The sequence below is a fragment of the Corvus kubaryi genome, unplaced genomic scaffold (genome assembly GCF_017639235.1).
Source record: "Corvus kubaryi isolate FWS band 111438036 unplaced genomic scaffold, C.kubaryi_AGA036_p1.0 134, whole genome shotgun sequence".
Lineage (NCBI taxonomy): Eukaryota > Metazoa > Chordata > Aves > Passeriformes > Corvidae > Corvus > Corvus kubaryi.
Window position 1 is genome coordinate 11,937,933 of NW_024580668.1, and position 15,637 is coordinate 11,953,569.

The 15,637-nt window shown below is 50.2% G+C and overlaps 1 protein-coding gene across 2 annotated transcripts in view; it reads left to right on the forward strand.

The window, feature by feature from the left end:
- The window catches only part of TOX2 (TOX high mobility group box family member 2), a 150,381-nt gene extending 140,642 nt beyond the window's left edge, over window positions 1-9,739 (forward strand). For both annotated transcript variants that reach the window (XM_042050697.1, XM_042050708.1), the window contains exons 7-9: window positions 865-1,272; window positions 2,546-2,676; window positions 8,530-9,739. In XM_042050697.1, the coding sequence (XP_041906631.1) occupies window positions 865-1,272; window positions 2,546-2,676; window positions 8,530-8,566 (576 nt within the window). In that variant the 3' untranslated portion in view covers window positions 8,567-9,739. The remainder of the gene's footprint in view (window positions 1-864; window positions 1,273-2,545; window positions 2,677-8,529) is intronic.
- The last annotated feature ends 5,898 nt before the right edge of the window (window positions 9,740-15,637 follow it).

Here is a 15,637-nt window from a genome sequence, read left to right on the forward strand (position 1 = left end):
CAGCTGCCTTGGGATTTAATGTGATCTCCCAAATCACCCATCATCTGCAGGATCTGTGTGGTGGTGGTGAGCTGGAAAGGCTCAGAGCCCCTGTGCAGACCGGTAGCTCCCAAATTCTCAACAGAACAGCAGCAAGGACAGAAAAAAGGGGTGGGAAGGATTTGTTGGGGATTTAAAACTCTTGTCAGTCCCTCTGGAAGCCTCTGAGGGTCTTGCCTTGAAAGTGCCTTGCAGCAGTGTGGGACAGGAGTCATGGAAGGCATGGAAGTCATGGAGGCATGTGTTCTGTGGCTTCATTTTCTTCCCAGTTTCTCCAGCTACTCTTCTGCAAAACTTTGTTTTGACCAAAGCAGCACAGTGTGGTCCTGACTGCTGGGTGAGAAAGGATCAGTAGTATCACTGCAGAGCCCATCACAGGACAAACCCCTCGGTGTCCAACCCGGAAAACTTGCCCTTGTCCTTCTCTTCTTCCTGCCAAAATGAGGCCACCACTGTCCCGTGCATTATAGATCCACACAGGGTGGGGAAAGCAGAGGGTTTGTAGACCCATTTCCCAGTTGGAAGTAGCAGGGATTTGTCACCCACCCAAAGCAGTGAGCTGCTGGTGGGCAGTTTGCCTCTGCACTGGTACATTCCCCTGGTGCTCCAGGCTCTGCCAAAGGCACGGTTGAGCTCCTGGGCTTTAGTTTTCCAGATATGGATGCTGAACCCAGCCCATGGCCACCCCACTGGGAGTTCATGTGCTGGCAGGTGGCAGAGGAGCAGGATCCACGGGGAGCTCATCTGGACAGATGGGTATCTCAGGATGCATATCCATGTTTCCTCTTTCCCTTCCTCACCACCCTCCATTCTGTTTTCCCACAGAGCTCCGCCGACCAGGGGGAGACGAAAAGCACCCAGAGCAACCCCCCTTCCAAGATGATCCCCCCGAAGCAGCCCATGTACCCCATGCCTCCGCAGGCTTCCTCGCCCTACCCCGGCCTGGGCTCCTTCCTGTCCCCGTCGGACCTGCAGAGCTACCGTGGCCACCCCCACGCCGGGCTGTCCCGGACCCTGCCCTCCAAGCCCCTGCTGCCCAGCATCAGTGCCTCCCCCCCGCCCTCCTTCCAGATCAGCCCCCCGCTCCACCAGCAGCTGTCCTTGCACCACCCGCAGAGCTCGCTCCTCAGCCAGCCCCTCAGCATGCAGCAGGTCCCTCAGCAGCCCCTCCTGTCCCCCCCCATGGCACTACAGGTACAGCCCCCCATGAACGCCTCGCCTCCCGGCCAGCAGGTGAGTGCTCGGGGCTCTCGTGGGTTTGGGGTTGTTGGGTGTTGGCGTTGTCCCCAAGGGAGTCTTCCCAGAGATGGGAATGGAGCTGGGGAAGGGGCTGGAGCCCCAGGAGCTGGGAAAGGGAGCAAAGGAGGCTCAGGGGGGACCTTGTGGCTCTGCACAAGTCCCTGACAGGAGGGGGCAGAGCGGGGGGGTCGGGCTGTGCTCCCAGGGAACAAGGACAGCACAAGAAGAAATGGCCTCGAATTGTGCCAGAGAATGTTTAGACTGAAAGTTAAGGAAAATTTCTTTGTTGGAAGGGTGATCAGGCAGTGGAACAGCTGCCCAGAGAAGTGGTGGAGTCACCATTCCTGGAAGCATTCAGAAAATGTGTGGATGTGGCCCATGGGGACATGGGTTAGTGGTGGGCTTGGCAGTGCTGGGTTAATGGCTGCACTCGATGATCTTGGAGGTCTCCTCCAACCTAAATGATCCTATGACTTCTCCAGCACAGGGATTGGGCTTTAGCTCTGCACAACGAAAAGTGGTTTCTGTAATTTGGTGATAGCATTATAGGGGATCCTCACGATCACTCATTGGGGTAGGAGCTGTTGTTGAGGGCAGCATTTTGCGAAACTTCATTCCACATAATTTGTGAATAAAATATAAAATATAAAAATAAAAAAAAGAAACCACCCCACATTGCCCTAATTTGGATATTTTGGAAAAAAAAGCATGTTCTTTGTCAGGTAAATGCCACGAATCTGGTTTCTATACATTGCCTAATGGATATAAATGTAATTAAACCCACCCCAAAAAATGGGGAAAACTGATCAGCTTTCAGCTAAAGCAGCCCCTCAGTGTCCTTGCTGAAGAGCCAGTGGTGGCAGCTCAGGGGAACAGTGTTGTTCGTGTGTCTGTCCCTTGTTCCTGAGCACTGGGATGGGTATCCCAGCACGGCACAGCAGCTGAGCTGCACTGCAAGTGGGACACTGGCTTTGGTGGCCAGGCGGCAAAAAAACCTAAAGGCTTTTGTGGCTGTGTGCCCTCCACAGCCATTGCCAGCCCTGAGGAGGGAGGTCCTGACAAAAAGAGCAGGGAAGAGGGACGTAAAATGTGCATTGACACCGTGGTCTGGGCTTGGATCCCCCCTCTGTCCCTGGGGCTCCTTCTGTGCTCTGCCCTGACAGCTTTTGGGGACAATGCCTGTAAATGTGATTATGAGCTATTATTACATCTGCAGTTCTCTGCTCTGTATGCTCCTGTAACCCTCCTTTTCCTCTGCACCCCGCAGGACTTCTCCCATATTTCGTCTGAGTTTCAGAACAGTGTTGGACCCCGTTCGCCTGGTGCATCAAACCCTCCAGGAAGCACTGAGTGGGACAGCGACTACCCCAGCAGGGAGTGTGGGGTCAACCACTGCAGGCCAGTAGACAAAATAGCTCACTGCTAGTGCACATCTGGGCTGGGACAGTGAACAACAGCTCAGTGTCTGCCCTAAAATGTGCAGCCAGTTGTGGTCAGGGAAGTTCAAGGCTCCCTCATTTCTGTAGGCTCATTGAAGTGATGCTATGGAAGCAGGTAGCTTAAAAATCATGGATAAATTCTTTACTGGACATGAGAAGATTTAATTTTTTTTTTCTTTTTTTTATTTATTTCCATTCCATGGAAGGGTTAGACACATTTCCTTCTGGAGCAGTCCCCCCAGCAGAGTCCCTGGAGGTTTGAAAGCAGCCATGTCCATAAGGCCAGGCCTCAATGTGGCCTTCCAGTACTTAAAGAGTCTTATAAAAAAGTTGGAGAACAACTAATTTCAAAGGCAGATGGTGATAGGACAAGGGGGAATGCCTTTAAACCGAAAGAGAAGAAATTTAGATTATATGTGAGGAAGAAATTGTTCCCTGTGAGGGTGGGGAGGCCCTGGCACAGGGTGCCCAGAGAAGCTGTGGCTGCCCCTGGATCCCTGGCAGTGCCCAAAGCCAGGTTGGATGGGGCTTGGAGCAGCCTGGGACAGTGGAAGGTGTCCCTGCCCATGCAGGGGGTGGGATTGAGATGGTTTTTAAGGTCCCTTCCAACCCAAACCATTCTGTAATAAGTAATGTCCTTCTGCTCCTAAAGCCATTGCCCTTCTCACTGAGGCCACAGCCTCCCATAATTGTCTGCACCAGCAGGTCCCTTATCATTCCTGGGCATTCACCCTGACAGTGCAACAAATCCTCAGTCCTCCCCAGAGCCACAGGATGCTCCATGCCCCTGCACCATGCAGGAAAACCCCACAGACCTCTGCAGAGATCTTCCCCTTATGCCCTACAAGCTCTGGCATGAATGTGCCAGCAGGCCGGTCCCTTCAATGCTGCTCCAATTCCCCAAAAAATGAGAACATCAGGTCTTAAAGCTGGGGAACAGGGAGGGTGTGGAAACCACTTCCAACCTCTGCCTAACCCACTGCTCTTGGCTCAGCCCTAATAGCTTAGAGACTCTGTTGTGCTCCATGGAACATTCCCGGGGTTCCCTGTGGGAGCAGGCTGGGGAGGAGGCTGGATACCATCAGTGTTGATTTTCTTCAAGTGCTGGAACATGGTGCTTTCAGCAGAGATAGCAACCCACTCCCAGGCTTTTCAGAGCACGGCTCCTGTCTGTGCCAGCAGAACACTTACAACTGCTGGGCTGGGCACAGGCTGTGCAGGCATTTACTTCTTCCAGGGAAATAAATAACTGGCTGATCCATTAGAATATCCCTGCTGTCTGCCTGACATGGAGAGGTCTGACCTTTGCATGCTCCTTCCTGAAGTCTCTGCAGACAGCCTGAAAGAAGGAACATGATCAGGACCTGGTTGTAAAAAGTCACTTCACACGGTGAAGCTAAAGGTGCTTGGAGGGTGGTGGCACATGGATCCCAATTCCCAGAGGTGCTGGGCAGATCCCAGGGATGAACTCCCCTAGAAATAAGCGCCACTTCTTAAGGGATCAGCTGGGAAAACATTTGATTCCCTCTGCAAATCCCACTGCCTGGGTCCCATGCAGAAAGCCCAGGGCACTCCAGAAGCAGGTGGAACGTTCCCATAGCAGTGAGGATTGAGTTCTGTGTTGCTAAAACAAGCTCTGTGGCATCTGGCTGGAGTGCCACACTGTAAGCAGAGGGCCCATGCAATTCATTATCAAAGCTCATGCATTTCATGCCTTTGTCACAGCAGAAATATCAAATTTCATGGGTTTATCGCAGCTTCCTGGGGAAAAAAAAAGTCACTCTAAAACCAGACATTATGCAGAGACTTCCAGATAATTGTTAGAGTAGATTATAGCAAGGAACTCAGATGGATAGAGATCAGTCCTGCAGAGAGTGCTTAGTGCACTGAAAAATATCATAGTGTCTGCTCAGGAAGGAGCCCATCTCCTGTGACTAAAGACACAGGAGCTGCTGGCAGCCAGTGCCCAAAGCTGGATTATTCTCATTTGTTGCAAAGCCTGGTGTGCCAGCAGTGCCGTCAGCTCCTGCTTCTGCTGCCCTGGGATTTGCAGCCTTGGTTTCCCCTCTGCATCACCTGGAGCATTCCCAGACATCTGCAGGGCTGCAGTTCCCTGGGTCTCAAGGTTGCTCACAAGCCAAGAAAAGAGATGATCTGGATCTCCTCATCCAGGGCGAGGAACGATGGGACAGGGGGGAATGGCTTCCCACTGCCAGGGGGCAGGGTTAGATGGGAGATTGGGAAGGAATTCCTCCCCATGAGGGTGTGGAGGCCCTGGCACAGGGTGCCCAGAGAAGCTGTGGCTGCCCCTGGATCCCTGGCAGTGTCCAAGGCCAGGTTGAATGGGGCTTGGAGCAGCCTGGGACAGTGGAAGGTGCCCATGAGAACGAGATGAGCTTTAAGGTCCATTCCCACCCAACCCACTCTGTGATTCCATGATCTTCCTGACTCTGCTGCTTTCTCCAATGCACTTCGTACTAATTTCCAAGTGATGTTCAAAGTTGTCCTTGGGCTCCTCCACAGCACCTTGCCATGAGCTGGGTGGGTCCACCCATCAGCAGAGCTTGAGCACAGCAGTGATGAAGGAATGTCTCACTGGGTTTGGTTCGTCAGTGCTGGCCTAGGTCAGTTTGGGAAGTCTCTGGATCATGTAATGGCCCATTTCAACCTCAGAAGTGCATTCAGCTTAACTGCAATTAAAGCAGCACTGTGAGGAGCAAAATCTGGCTGGAAAGAGAAGAGATTATTCCTTGATGAGATGTAATTCAGCTGTAGAGTCCCAGATTCCTGGAAGAGAGGATCGTCCCAACCTCCCCAGCACACAGAAGGCCCTGTTGGGTTATGATTTTTATTTCACGTCTAACCTTGATATTTCTTTAGCTTCCAACATCTGTTGGCACTGGGTTAGCTGGGGTAAAACCTCCCAAGCCTCGTTTTCTTTTGTGTTTGTCATCCAGATAACTTCTGAAAACCTGACAAGGTTGTCTTTCTCTCTGTCCTTTATCTAATAAGGGAACTGCTGTAGGGATTTTTGTTTCCCAGCCTATCCTTGCTAGTTAAACTGCCATCAAAAGACACTTCTTCCCTCATGCCCTGCAAATTCTGGGATCCTGTGAGCAGACACTCCTTAATTCATAACTCAGCCATTCTGGAGAGAAAGTTTTAAATGTTTCTTAGCTCCTGCTCTCCCTATTCTTGATGACTTTTTGCTTACTGACTTCTATCCAATTTTCCTGGCTCTTTCTGGGCTGAAGCCCAAGTTGTCCTAGATTGTGAGCAAAGACATGGGGAGCATTTCTCAGCTCCTGCTTGGTGTTTGACTATCACTTCCCACAAGCGACTGCAGCACACAATTTCAATGCTTTTTTTGCCACCACATCACAAACTCCTTTCCCAGTCCCCTGTCTCCCTCACCTGACAGCCTGATCCTGGCACTTGCTCTTTCCCAGGCACTGGATTCCTCTGTTTCACAGTGATTTTCTCCAAGGGAGCTCCCTCACCTCTACCAGAGGTGCAGCTTGGTTTACAATCACGTGCAAGTCTTCCTTAATCCTTAATTAAATCTTAACTCCTCAAAGCACCTCCCTTGTTTTTTCTGCCTTGTTTTGTGATTACAACTCTCTCCACACCTTCTTCTGGGGTTGTGTCCTTTCCATCCTAAAACATTCTATGATTTACCTTTGTCCCCTCACATTTAGGTATTTTTGGGATGACACTGAACTGGATTCATCTTTCCACATCCTCTCATTTGCAAGGCACGGATTAGGTTCTTTTTGGCTGCCATCCTTTAGCCACTTTTCTCCCCTCTTCCCACTCTCCTTTAGGCTAAAAGATAGGACACTGTTCATTACACCTTGTCCAGTCACAAAAAACCATGTACAGCCACTAGATCCAGACATTTACAACCTCCCTAATTCTTTCCAACAATGAAGTGATCCTCTCAGAAGGGGAGGGAATTTTCCAAATCAGGAGCTAAATGAGCAAACACTATAAAAAGGCAAAAATAACCCATCACAACTGCACTTAGTTTGGATTCAATTATTTATGGTAATACTTCATAATGAACTGGGAAATGCTCTGTAGTGTGTTGTGTAAAATTAATGAAGTTTTAGGACTGGAATACCTCGCTGCCACTCAGTGGCATTAAATCTTCTCTGAGTGCAGGAGCAAAGACTCTGCATTTTAAATGCAGATTATAGAATGTGGAGATTAGCAAAGGGCAGGGTCTGGACTCTATCAGAAGCCAGCTGCATCAACAACAGCCCTGCCTTGCTGTCTGCCCCTTCCCCGTGATTCCACTCACAAACACACCCACACCAGAACCTCCCAAGCCTTTTAACGTTCTCCACCACATTTTAAGGCCAAGGTCTTTATGGAGCCAGTGATGTTCCCATCATGTCTGTGCAGGTGATAAACCCCACTGAACCCTGGGTTTCAGAGCAAAACCTCCACAGATCATCAGCCAGGGGAGAGGGATTTCAGCCACTTCCCTCCCTACTGTGTCCTGAGAAAAAGAGCATCTGGGCTCCCTCTTTGGGTTCTCCTTGTGTAGTGTCCGAACGAGCACACTTTATCCAAAAGCAGCTCCCTAAACCTCCATGGCTCAGCCTCAGGTGTGCTGAAGCAGGGGATGGTGGCCCCGGGGCTGATGCCAGGCAGAGCATTCCAGCATTATCCAGGTGGGATCTGCAGGGACACCCAGAGCTGACCCTGCCCTGTAACCTCAGCAAGAGCAGCAATTAAGCCAAGAAGAAACTGATGCTGTAGCTCTTACAGTTAATGAAATTGAGGAAGAAATAAAATTGCACCCAACTCTTACTCTTAGGGGGACCTTCTCACTCTCTACAACAACATGCCTGAAATTTAGGGTTAGAGTTAGGGTTACCCCCTAGGACTAGGGTTAGGTCAGGGCTACCCCTTGAAAGAGGGTGTAGCCAGGTGGGGGTCGGTCTTTTCTTCCAGGTAACAAGGGGCAGGACAAGAGGAAACAGCCTCATGTTGCACCAGGGGAGGTTTAGATTGGGTATTTGGAAAAAAATTCTGCAGGGAAAGAGTGTTCAAGCATTGGAAGAGCTGCCCAGGGCCGTGGCAAGGCCACCATCCCTGGGGGGCTTTAAAAGCCACGTGGATATGACACCTGGGGACGTGGTTTAGCAGTGCTGGGAGAACGGTTGCACTTGATCTTGGAGGGCTTTTCCAACCTAAATGATCCTGCCGAGCCTCTGCCTGGTCCCCCTGTGTGCAGCCCCCCCTTGATGCCTTATTCAACCTAGAAATGAAACAACACACACTTTTGAAATAATACTTGTGTGGGAGGTGGTATAAAGGTGGATTTTTATTGGAGGCCTCCGGGGGCAGTTATGGTGCACACAGTTTTTGTAGGTTTGGTAAATTAGCATAATTGACACAAAAGCACCAATTAGGAGCACAAGTGATGATGCAATTCCCCCTCGAGTTAAGGCCCTTCTAAATCTTCCCCCCACCCCTGGCATGGGACTGTACTTTGGTGATGAAAATGTGTCTGAAGAGCTGTTTCTCTGCCTTGGTAGCCAGGGAGGACTAAGATAGGAAATGGAATACATTTTGTCTTTCTGCCTAGGGGAAAGGGCATGGAAAACTCCTGGGAAAACCAGCCACTAATACAACAGGCTACAAACATACATGTACAGAGAACCTAGAAAAGAAAAAAACAGGGAAAAACCAAACCAGCAACACCCCAAAAGCCACGGCGTGGGCACAGACCCTGTGCCAGCTCCTCCCCAGCCCCTTCCCCGCCCATCTCACGCCCGTCTCTCTCTGCTTTCTCTTACAGCATGCTGCCAAGGGACAAGGCACTCTACCTCACCTAAGGCTCAGCATCCCTTTGGGAGGAGGCTCAGATGAAGGACACTTGAGAGGGTCTATCCTACAGCCCACGTGGGGAGGCACGAGCAGGTCGGACGGGCGGGACAGCTGCCACTGCACCTCGGCGCTGGCTTCGTTTCCAGGCTCTAAGAGCAGTTTTCTTCTTTTTTTCCCTCTTATTTTTGAACTCTAAATAAAAATTTTTTTAAAAGTCTACTTTCCGTGGAAGCCCCCCCCCCCCCAAAAAAAACCCCACCTCGTAAATCGCAAAGAACAAAAAAATAAACAGAGAAAATTCAAATTTAAAAAAAAAGAAAAAAGAAAAAAAAACCTAAATAAGTGCAAAACCGGCAAAAAAAAATAATGAAATTAAACTAAGGACACCGTTTTTCTGCTTGCCATCAGCTTAGCTACAGACTATTTTCCTAGTGAACTGCTTTTAGATGCAGCATAAACCCAGGTCTGGTGTCCTGCAGCATTAGGCCAGCTCAGTAGGAGGATGTACTCTTTTGACTTGCTAACAGCACTAAACTTTGTGCAAGAAAATGTGAAGTTTGTGTGAATATTGTACATGCAAAGGCCTTGGACGGTCTGGCGAAAAAAAATTACAAAAATAAATAAAAACTATTGCTAGGTAGGTGGGGGAGAGAGCAGAAGGCAAACTACGAGAGGACAAATGTGAAAGAGATCATGAAAATATAATTTGTTGGATAGTTGTAAGTAGTTTACTAAGTGTTTTAGAGCTGTGCTAAAGACATCTTTAAGATTTTTTTGTGAAAGAAATTAGTAGTTTACTTTATAGTAAAAGCATTTTATATTAATTGTAGCACATTTTTTAGTTATACATAGAAGGGAGATGTGTATAAAAAACCAACAAAAAAAGCCTGCCAAACTTGTTTCTATTATTTGTACAGCAAGAAATGGACAATTTATATCCATGTTGTATGGCATTATTATTTTTTTCCGGCCATATGTCCATCTATTTAAAAAATTGCTGACAATGATTTTTGTCTATTTATGAAAAATTAGAGAGCATAATTACAGTTTCTCATAAGGTGCATTTTTGGGGGTTTTTTTTATTTTTTATTTTGTTTGAGGGCGCTGCTTTGGCAGCACCTGGCACATTCGGTTCACAATGCTTATCTTACCTTTCTTTATAATAAAACGTATGAAAAGTAGAGCTGCAGCAGTCTCTCCTTATTCTGGGGGACACCCTCGAAGTGGCCCCTGCCTTGTCCTCCTCAGCTTTCCATCCCTCCCTCCTGTCCCATCACATTCTCACCTGCCCCAGCCTCTTCCCACTCCGCAATATCAGAGCCAGATTTCTCCTAAATATGCCGTGATTAAAATAAGGGAGGGGGGGGAAATGGAACTTTATGAAAACCTTCCTTGAGTTATCACGGCGAGGAGATAGGATTCACTCCAGGGAGAGCTGCTGGGATGTGAATTCTTTGTGTGTGTGGCAGGTAAGTGGCCTTGAGACTCTGAAATCGCAGCAAGGAGGTTTCCAGCCCTGGGAGAAGGTCTGGACAGGATCAAGACTGGGAGTTTTGGTGACACCAGGTCCTTGTGGTTGGTCCTTCTCTGAAGGAAGGTGTCACCCATGATGTCCATTCCCCTGCACCCCAGCGGGCAGCGCCAGCTGTGTCACCTTTGGGTCACTGTGACAGTGGATTTGGGGGCCTCCACTGAGCAGGTTTGTGGGACAGCAGTGCAGAGAGCCACTGAAAGGTGACCTTGCCAATTTAGGAGGAACTGTGCAAAGCAATAACCACATTTTTAACAGATTTTTGGTCACCTGCCTACATTTCTGCAGGGCTGCCCTGCTGCCTCTGCTTCTCTCAAAGGGCTGGTGGCTGCTGTGGGGCACCACGGGGGGAACAGTGACCCATTTCCAGCCTTTGGGATGTGGAACCATCTCAGGAATGAAGGGCAGTTGGCTATTAGAGAGCCTGGAGCATTAATGAGAAATTGTGAGGCTTTCCAAACCACTTTAATCCCTACTAATCTCTAAATTTGCATGGTGGCAGCTGTGCTTAAATGGTATTCCAGCTGTTGGCTAATTGTCATGGACCTGGAATTGCTCCAGGGAAGCGACTGGGAGTTGAGCCTCCCATCCACCATCACAGTGGCTCACAGATTCACAGGATGGTTTGGGTTGAAGGGACCTTGGAGCTCATCTCCTTTCACCCTCTGCCATGGGCAGGGACACCTTCCACTGTCCCAGGCTGCTCCAAGCCCCGTCCAACCTGGCCTTGGACACTGCCAGGGATCCAGGGGCAGCCACAGCTTCTCTGGGCACCCTGTGCCACAGCCTCCCCACCCTCACAGGGAAGGATTTCTTCCCAATATCCAACCTAAATTTAAACCTCTTTCGGTTTAAATCCATTCCCCCTGTCCTGTCACTATCTGCCTTTGCTGTTCTCCATCTTTATCAACCTCTTCAAGTGGTGAAAGGATGCATCCAGTTCAACAAAAGGGTTCAACCCCAGCCCTCAGGGTCAGGACCTGGGGCTCTGGGCCAGGCAGGGATGGTGTGGCTGGGGGAGCTTCCCCCTGCTCTGAACCCTTGGTCTGTTATTAACAGTAGTGGAAAATTCAGTAGCCGGGACTCAAGAAGCCTCACAGCAAGGTCAGCTCTACCTAAACCCTGTCTTTGTGCCTAACCTCCCTTTAAAAACCTCTAAATTCCAGGCAGATAACCTAAATCTCTCTCCCTACAAAGTAAATCCCTTGCTTTGGAACATAGGGAAGAATTTATTGCTTTCCTTGTTGTGGTAATTTTTCCCAAATTTGAAGAAGGGCATTGGCTCCCCTCCACCTCCTCTCCACCTGCCTGAGCAGTTGCAAAGGCAGAGGTGGTGTTCCGGAGCAGGAAGAGCTGTGGAGCTCCCAATTTTAGTCAAAGAGCACCAGCTGGATCCTCAAAAGGCTCTGGAACAGCTTTGGGGCTGGGGGCTGGCAGGGCAAGGGGCAGGACCAAGGCAAGCATTCCCAGACTTCAGGCTAATGATGGAGAGGGATGTTAAGAGGCAGCAGCAGGGAGGGCCCTGGCTAATTGACTTTGGTTTATGAACACATAATTAGCAGCGCTGCAGGATGTCATAGGGGGTGTAACAAACCTCAGCAGCAGCATCTCAGTGGTGTTAACCCTTCGAGCACAGCCCCAGGTGGGTGCCTCTGCACAGCCGTGCCTGGCTCCCACAGAGTGGGGAGTACCCACCAGCCTCGCACTGCCCCATCAGGACACAGCCTCCCACACAGCCAGGGGGTGTGGAAAGGGTCTGTGGATTCCCCTGGGGCACCACCCTGAGCTGTGCCCATGGCACAGGGCCATGAATGCCCCAGCAGCACAGGGAGGACACTTTGTCTCTGTTACATCTGTGTTATCAGTATTGAGATGATGGAATGGAAGGGAAAACAGCCCTGACAAGCAATATTGAGAGCTATACGCAAGAAGGATCAAAGGAAAGGACTTCATTTGACAAATCCCTAGTCGCTGACAACTGCAGCACGTGCTGGGAGGAGGGGCCTTGTGCCAGCCTTGGTGAGGTCCTGATCCCTGCCAAGAGCAGACTTGAACCTTGGCAAGTGTCCGTGCTCCCAAAGGTCCTGGAGTCCAGAGGTGGAGTTAGTCCATGGTGAAGGAAATGAGTTGTAACCCTGGGACTTGGCTCTGGGCACAGATCCCAGACACGGCACCAGGACCCCCAGGCCGGGCAGTGCCAGGCAGAGGTTGGATGTCAGACCCAGCACGGGCTGCACAGCACCCCCAGCTCCTCTTCCCAGACACACCTGTGCTGCACTGAGGTGGTGGCCACCATAATGCCCACACTGCCACTGTGGCATGGCCCAGCCCACGGATGCAAGCATGGGATCATAGAATCACAGAATGGTTTGGGTTGAAGGGACCTTAAAGCCCATCTTCTTTCACCTCCTGCCATGGGCAGCGACACCTTCCACTATCCCAGGTTGCTCCAAGCCCTGTCCAACCTGGCCTTGACACCTCCAGGGGTCCAGGGGCAGCCACAGCTTCTCTGGGCACAGGGAAGAATTTCTCCCCAACATATAATCTAAATTAATTTCCCCTCTTTCAGTTTGATCCCATCCCCCCTCATCCTGTCCCCACAGCTCCCGAGGAAGAGTCGCTCTCCTGCTTCCCTGCAGCCCCTTCACACACTGGGAAGGTGCTGGGAGGTCTCCACACAACCTTCTCTTCTCCAGGTTGAACAGCCTCAAATTTCTCAGCCTGTCTCCAAAGGGAGGTGCTCCAGTGCCCTCAGCAACTCTGTGGCCTCCTCTGGACTTGCTCCAACAGTTTCACACCCTCCTTACGTTGCAGGCACCAGAGCTGTGCCCAGTACTCCAGGCGGGCTCCTTGCTGCATGGTGCCAGGGTTGGGATGCGAACCTCCTCAGCAGGACCAGCTGTGCTTCACCTGCCCTCTGCCCACCACTGTCCCCAGGGGGTGGAAAGGCTCTGCTCACCAAGCAAACATGACATGAGGCACCTTTGCCATCTTTCTGCTGACTGCAGAGCCCAAAAAAGAGCCCATGTCTCGCAGGGATGAAGCACAGTCAGTTTGCTTCCATTCCATGTGCTCCACCCTGCAGCGGGAGGTCTGTGCAGTGGGAGCCCCAAAAACTCAGCATCCCCTTGGCAGCTCCTCACACGGTGCAGGCAAAGTGCTGCCTCCAGAACACGAGGAGTGCAAAGCTATCTGTTTGAATGATGATTTCTGAAGGGGAAGAGAGGAATAACAATTCCTCTGGATGAAATACTGTGCTGGCCAGAAGGGTAATTTAGAGTCAGAGTTGAGATCTGATGTTTTATCACTGTCTCCTCAACTCTTCTTGACTTTCAACTGCAATTTGATAAATCAGCATAATACCTGGCACAGGAATTGCTGGTGATTTTATTCCTAGTGGGGTTACTCTATTACACTGCAAGCACATTAGAGAGCTTTCTGCTGCTCTGCCATTATTATCGTGGGGACAGAGGTCAAACAAAGCAGGACTTAGTAGGTGGTTTTTTTGCAGTTGATACTGGTGAGCTCATTTCAGGTGTTTGTGCCACTGAGTGCTTCCAGCAGTGCTCAGCCTGTCCCTCTCTGCACCTCCATTGCTCCCTGCTTTGCTCTTCTCCCTGTGTTTATGCTCCTGTCGTGGCTCCAAGGCAGCAAAATCCAGGAACACACCAGAAGCCTTACCTAGAGATGGCAGAAAGGACTGGGAGATGCTGCAGTGCTACCCTTCCTCATGGCTTTTAAGGTCAGCCAGGTGGGGCACCTGCAGCTGCCTGAAGTCACTGCTCAGCCACGGAGGCAAAATGCAATTCCTCAGCCTGTGATCCCATTAAAATTTTATGATGAATGAAGCTTCTTGCACTGCGAGTCTGTGGGAGAGAGTAACACATTTACTGCTCTTCAATACGTAATTAATGCACATTTCATTGCTTCCCAGATGAATTTCTGGTCACGGGAGGTAGCTGTGACTATAAAATAACACTTACTTCAGATGGGATACAGACCAAAGGTCAGTGTCTTGTGCAAAGCCAAGAGAGCCGTGCGTGCCCAGGGCCGTCCATCTCCCACGGACCTGCTGCTCGTGGAAGGCAGACGGAAAATGTGGATCCATCTGTCCTAGAAGGTCTTCTGGAGTTTGATGTGACTTCATCCTCCTCTTACCTCTCTGCCCCATGGCTGAGCATCCCTGTCCACAGTGCCATTGGGACACCCTTCAGCCCAGCAGCTGTTCCAAAACCAGGTTCCTTCAGCTCCTCAGCCTTTCCTGTGGCTCCTGACAAAGGGAGAAGTTAAAAATGCCACCTATTAGCAATAAACAAGCTGAAAATCCTATTGGTCTCTGAGAAATTCCCCTCTGGATTCCCTCCTGATCACCCACAGGCTGGTCACAGCTCACTGTAGGCACATCTGGGGGATGTGGCTCCCTCCACCCCTGACTTAATTCTGCTCTTCAACCCCATGGGGAACAGCAGGACCATTGGATGCACCCTACATCTGATGGGAGCAAAAGGGAGCAAGGAAGACTGGCTGGAGAGAGCCACCTGGGCTTTCAGACCCACCTGGACGGCAGCCAGCTTCATCCAACATCCCTTTGGGCTCCATGCAGCGGGAATCTGGGAGCTGCATGACAAAAATCAGACTGCCTCTCTCCATCCCCTTGGGCACATGGAGCATGCAATCATTTCTGTTTCCTGAACAGGAGCTTGTAAATCCCACAATCAAATGGAGGCCTGGAAGAAGTCCCAGGGATTTGGGATTTCTCCAGGAGACAGACCGGCTTGGGGGAAGTTAGCAGAGAAACAGGATAAAGGCATTTCAGAACATATTGAACCTTTTTTTTTTCTCTTTCTGGAGTGCACAGACTGTCAGAACAGGAGATACCATCTCCAGAAGCACTACACTGCAAGGAGCTTTATTGGCTTGGAGCACAGTTTATACCAAATTTTTTCTCAAGCAATTTACACAAAATATTTCTGTAGTTATGCAGAGGAGTTTTTATAATTAGAGCTTTATTTGAGTGCTTTAATTGTGGCTGGTCTTTTGAGTAGTCCTACCCTTTAGGAAGCTCATCCTGGCTCCCACTCACCTCAGTGAATGTGGGATACAGAGGGAAAAAGGCCACAGGCACTCCCCCAGTTTTCCTACCAACACTCTGGAAATGACCCTTGGGGAGGCTCTTCCAGCTTCTAAAATTATCCAAGGAAAAAGGTGGGACAGAGTGGATCTGAAGGCCTTTTCCACCCTCAGCTCTCATCTCCTGGGAGCTCCTTGTATCACCTCTCTCCCTGAGCCCTGTGAAGGGCCACGGCTTGGCTGCCATCTCTGGGGAGAGCCAGCCTGCAAAGCAAGGATGGATTAATTAAGCAAGTCACACTAATTGCCCTGACAATGGGCAAAATGAGTTTCAGCCCATGGATTGTCCCCCTCGCTGCTGTCACCCAGGTGGGCAAGTCCCAGCTTCCCTGCTGGAGCTGCAGCAGTGCCCACAGGGACTGTCCCCTTCCCTGGAAATCAGAGGGAAATACAAGCCAGCCACAAAAATAAAACTCTA